Raw genomic sequence first — 5,597 nt, 5'->3', positions numbered from 1 at the left:
TAGGCTGTTGTGCATCCTGGCCACAGTTCACGAGTCTCCTCAGGGTTCCACTTCCTCTGGGAGTGGGAGTGGAGCTCTGGGTCATGCAGTGTCTTCACCATCACCCCATAGTATTTGATATTGTGTGAACGTTCCTCTTGTTCCACATTCGCAATAATATTTGGCATCGTTCACCTTTTTGCTTTAATCCTCTGTTCCCAAAATGCACTCTTCTACCAAAACAAATCTCCCCACACACCCCACACACCTCCCCACACACACACACAGGTCAGTGGGTGTCACCCTCCAATTCCCAGATGGCTTGTAAGGAGGACATTCACCTTTGAGGCTCCTGCTGCTCATGAGAAGACAGGCACAATTCTCATGAGAACCCCAAAACCTTGAATGAATCCTGTGTAATCTAACAGAAGGAAACCCTCTAGGGTACACAAGTGAGGTACAGAAGTGAAGCCAGATCCTAATGGCTTCTTCCAGAAAGAAGCCCTTTCTAGCCCTCCTAGGGGACTGTGGTGCTTTATTGCTTGAAAGAAAAATCTATTTGTGTCCTACCTCTTATCATGCCACCCTTTTGTGCTCTGATTTCCTGGTTTAGAATCACTCTCCTTGTTGGCTGAGATTCTGTTTTTAGCAGCCTTGAGCTTGAATGTATTTATCAGCCCAAGCTATGTCCCACCCAGCATGTTCTCTACCAATAACACTTACCCAAGGAACAGAGAGCAAAAGTATGGACACATGTCCTACCCCCAGCGTGTGACAGTCATGGACAGTGTTCTCTCTGGTGCCCCCACAGGGTTTGACCAGCTGCCCTGGACTTGGCCGACAGCCCTGTTCTCCATCCCAGCCACCCACCATTCTGGCTGCCTAGGAAGATGTTTCCTTTCAAGGTGAGCAAGTGGATGGGACTGGCCTGCCTCCGGTCGCTGGTAGTCTCCTCGCCCAACATCCGCCAAAAGAAGCTAATCCACAAGCTCCAAGAGGAAAAGGCGTTTCGGGAAGAGATGAGAATTTTCCGTGAGAAAATAGAAGACTTCAGGGAAGAGATGTGGAATTTCCGGGGCAAGATCCGTGCTTTCCGGGGCCAGATCTTAGGTTTTTGGGAAGAGGAGAGACCTTTCTGGGAAGAGGAGAAAACTTTCTGGAAAGAGGAAAAAACCTTCTGGGAAATGGAGAAATTTTTCCGGGAAGAAGAGAAAACCTTTTGGAAGAAATACCGTACCTTCTGGAAGGAAGATAAGGCCTTCTGGAAAGAGGACAACGCCTTATGGGAAAGAGACCGGAACCTTCTTCAGGAGGACAAAGCCCTGTGGGAGGAAGAAAAGGCCCTGTGGGTGGAGGAAAGAGCCCTCCTAGAGGAGGAGAAGGCCCTGTGGGAAGATAAGAAGTCCCTTTGGGAGGAAGAGAATGCTCTCTGGGAGGAAGAGAAAGCTTTCTGGGTGGAAGGCGGCGACCACATTCCCAGGGAGCTGGTGCCTGCGGACGGGCCCTACAACGCCAATGGAGGGCCGCAATCCCCAGCCTTCCCCAGAAGCCGCGCCTAGTGAGCCCAGGAAATGCCGGGCCACGGGATCCAGACTCCCCTGGACTGGGATTCAAGTCCAGGGTCATCCCATGTGCTAGAGAAAATAAGTGCTTATTTGTCTCCTTGCTTTGAAAGATCTAATAAAATCCTGAGGAGAGGTTTGAAAAACCAGGTCTTTGAGGAAGGCCGGCTGCCCTTTTCCCATATTCTGTGATTTTTCCAAGGTCATAGTCCCAGTCTACAGTCTGTATTGCTGGCCACAGGGCTTGGTTCCAGGCAGTTCACAATGTCCCCAGCCTGGGTTTCTGCATACAGCTGCTATCCCTCTCTTCAAGAGTAGGAACACAGATGGAGAGGCTCAGGCAATGCCAGCTAGCGACACTAGGAACAGAGAGGGACTGAGATATCCCGCACTGTCACATTGAGAGGCAATCACTTCTTCTTTGCTCTGGTCAGGCTTGGAGGGCTGGTGTGGGTGACCACTTTCTAGAAAAGGCCGTAGTGCTATTAGTGATTCATTTGTGCCTCTTTCTCACCAGGCAGGGTATTTTTAACATGCAGGCAGAATCTCTTAAAACCTGGCTGGCAGTTCTGAGTTCCCACCAAACTTCTTAACTGCCTATTCTCTGTCCGCATGAGAAAGAGCCTTTGACATTGGTCTGAGGCTCAAGAACACTCTTCAAAAGCACTGTCCTCCTCTGATGGTGGAGTCAAAGTGGACCCCAGAGGGTGCTCTGGGAGGAAGAGGGCTCTGTGGGCTGAAGGAAGGTGCGTGCCCCCACTGTACAGATGAGGAAACAGAGAAGAGAAGTGATTGCATGTGGTCAGGCAAGTAGCAAATGGAAGGTCCGGAACCAGAAGCCACATTGTCTGCCTCTGGGATTCATTCTTTTTAATAAAGGCCTGGTTCCATGTGACCTTAGGGTCAGCTGATAATGGCTGCAGCACTGCATGAGTCTTGCATGCTTTAGGATGGCACTATGATTTGGGGTGGTGGTGGAGAGATGGACAGTACAAGGGACTTTACAATGTCCCCTAGATCTGCAGAACATTTTTGGTGCCAAGAGAGCAGACCAACACCCAGGATTAGCTTGGCCTCTGTGACTTCAATCATTCTGGGAAATTCTGGGTCCCAAGAAAGCCTCTGTTCTCAGAAGACTTGGGCCCAGGACAGGGGGAGAAGCTCTGTCCTTCATATACCCATCCTCAGCTCTGGGCATTCTCAGCATGGGTCCCTGGGAAGACTCCAGGAAGAGTGGTGCTATGGTTTGGATAAGCATTCCCCAAGGGCCCATGTATTAAAGGCTGGTTTGTTAGCCTGACCTCTGTTGGGAGCTGGGGGAAGCTTTAAAAGGTGGGCTTAGTGGGAAGAATTTAGGTCACCAGGGGTGAGTCTTTGAAGGGGAAACTGGGACCCTATCCTCTTGCTCTCTCTCTTTGCCTTTTGGTCTCCATGAGGTGAGCACTTTCTCTGTCACATTCTCCTGTTATCATGTCCTACTGCCTCACCACAGGCCCAAAAGCAAGAGGGTCAACTGATCCTGGACACCTCCAAAACCGTGAGCCAAAACAAACCTTTCCTATTTTAAAGTTGATTATCTCAGGTATTTTGTTATAGTAACAGAAAGCTGACTAATGCAAGGGGAGAGAACAAAATGCTGATTTTAGGAGATGCTGCTGGGCACACACTCAAGAGTTTCTGTCTAATGGATGGTACTGAGGGGGCCAGGAACCCCAGAGCATTAAAAAAGCTACAGATTCAGCAGTCCTCAGGGATTCTGCCAAAGACAAAATCAGAGGAGTGTTAATCTCAAGATCAAAGAAATGGGACTGAGGATATAGCTCTTTGGTAGAGCACTTGCCTAGCACGTGTGAGGCACTGGGTTTGATCTTCAGCTCTGAAAAAACAATTCAAAGAAATATAAACTGGGTGGATGCAGGAACTGGAAGCAGGAAGTGAGTAGAAATGACCCCCTTAACAGTGTCCCATAGAAACCACTAGAAGAAGCATTTGTCATTTGGCAGAGGGCTGGAGGAGCTGCCCAGGGAGGGTAGACTGGTCCCTCTGGTTTCTTCCCAAGCTCTGTCATCCTAGGTCCGAGTGAGGAGATGACAGACACATGGCCGGTGCATTGCGAGTCAGGGAAGGCTGGGAGGGACGGATCCGTGAGTCCTCCCCTGCTTTCTTTTAAGCTCCTCTGGGAGTGGGGGCGAGTGAGTCGGGGTTGGATGATTTCCTAGGTGCAGTTCACAGGGCTGGGAGAAGCCTACTAGTCCAGTAGGAATGAGCTAACGGATCGGAGCTGAGAGGCAGGACACGCTCCAGGCAGAGGAAGAGGCACAGGCATGTGAGAGAGGGCAATGATCGGAGGAGCTACAGGGGCTTCAGGGACAGAGGGGGAAATGCAGGAAAACAGATTAGACAGGAACTGCTGATGTCGGGCCTCGTGGGCAATAGGGAGCCACTGAAGAGTGGAGAGGAAGGGAATGGCACACACAGATTTAAATCTAATCAAATTTAATTAATTAGTTTTGGGGTTCTGGGTTTGACCTAGGGCCTCAAGCATACTAGGAAAGAGCTCTACCACTGAGCTACACCACCAGCCTGGATCTAAAGTTTAGAAACAACATCTGGCTATTCACACGTGGCCCATGGACCAGCTGCATTGGAACTTATTGGAAATCCAGAAACTCAGGCCCCACTGCAATCCATGGAATCAGGTTCTGCATTTTAACCAGGTTCTGGGTGATCTGTGCGGCTTTAAAGTTGAAGGCACATTTCTGTAGACTGAGTGAGTGCAGGAGGCTGGAGTGGGGGAATCTCAAGATTGTTCAGCAGGTCGAGGAGGAATCCAGGTAAGAGGTGCTGTGTGCTCTGCCCTAGCAGCAGTGGGGTTCTGGTGAGGAGCCAGCAACTGGAGAGCCATTGGGAGGCCGATCTGAGCCCACTGCTGAGGGATGGATTGGATTTGGGCAGTTGTTATGGTTTGGACATGAGGTAAATGACTGCATCATGAGAGCTGTCACCTGATCAGTTCATGCAGGTTTGAATGGACTGACTGGGGGTGGGGGTGGGGGAGGGTGCTGGAGGAGGTGGACCACTGGGTGCAGGCCTGGAGGGGGGCATCTTCCCTACACCCTTCCCTCTCTTCCCCATCTGGCTTGGCTTCCCTGTTGCCATGAGGGGACCAGCTTTCCTCTGCTATGCTGCCTCACTTTGGGCCCAGAGCAAGGTAGTTGGCCGGGTATGGACTGAGACCTCTGAAACCAAGAGCTCTAAATAAACTTTTCCTCCTCTACAGTTGTTCTGGTCAGGTCTTTTAGTCACAGGAGCAAAAAAGTTGACTAAAACAGGGCCTGATGCAGTGGGGCAAGAGGAAGAATGTAGTCTGAGACAGGACTGCAGGTTCCCTTGATCAGATATGCAGATCAACTTCTCTAAGCTTGGTCAGTGCTTGATGAACTCAGCCTTTCTCCCTGTTTCCTACTGCCCATGAACTGTGCTATCGGCATCCTTTTGGAATCTAAATCATTCATCAGATGATGGTCCATTTATTCATTCAACCACCATTGTGCCTTGCTAACACTGTGCCACATCTGAGAATGTGTCATTCCTGCCTGCATGAGATTTGCGACCCAGTAGAGGACACAGGCCATCACATCACCACGATGTAATGATGGGTACCATTCAACCAGTGCTGGGAAGGGGGAGGTACAGCGGTTTCCTCTCTGATGGAGCATACCAACCACACACCCCACTCAAAAGTGTTTTAAACACAAAATGAGATGTGTTATGATAAATAAAAACAAATTCCTGGGCAGAAGAAAATTATCTAAGGGTAAGTAAGCTGATGATGTATAAGCTGTTTATAACTGATAACTGGGAACCATTGACCATCAGTAAGTTCAGAGATGAAGGGCAGGATGCAGGGCCTGGCAATGAAAGCATCTTCTAGCCTCTGTGTTACTAGAACTACTGTTCACAGAAACACGGATCAATTTCCCCACAACCTCAGCAGCAACCGAAGTTGGTTTCCCTTTAAGAGGGTACCATAACAGAGTTGCTGACCTCCTGAGA

General features: G+C 49.7%; 1 protein-coding gene across 1 annotated transcript; it reads left to right on the top strand.

Moving 5' to 3' along the window:
• Positions 1-794: 794 nt before the first annotated feature.
• On the top strand, positions 795-1,619 carry Ccdc70 (coiled-coil domain containing 70). The gene has a single exon (XM_015484022.2). The coding sequence runs from the start codon at positions 870-872 to the stop codon at positions 1,536-1,538; it is 669 nt and encodes a 222-aa protein (XP_015339508.1). The 5' UTR covers positions 795-869; the 3' UTR covers positions 1,539-1,619.
• The last annotated feature ends 3,978 nt before the right edge of the window (positions 1,620-5,597 follow it).

The sequence above is a fragment of the Marmota marmota genome, unplaced genomic scaffold, assembly GCF_001458135.2.
Source record: "Marmota marmota marmota unplaced genomic scaffold, marMar, whole genome shotgun sequence".
Classification (NCBI taxonomy): domain Eukaryota; kingdom Metazoa; phylum Chordata; class Mammalia; order Rodentia; family Sciuridae; genus Marmota; species Marmota marmota.
Note: the sequence above shows the minus strand (reverse complement) of the source record. Positions and strands in the feature narration are given on the sequence as shown.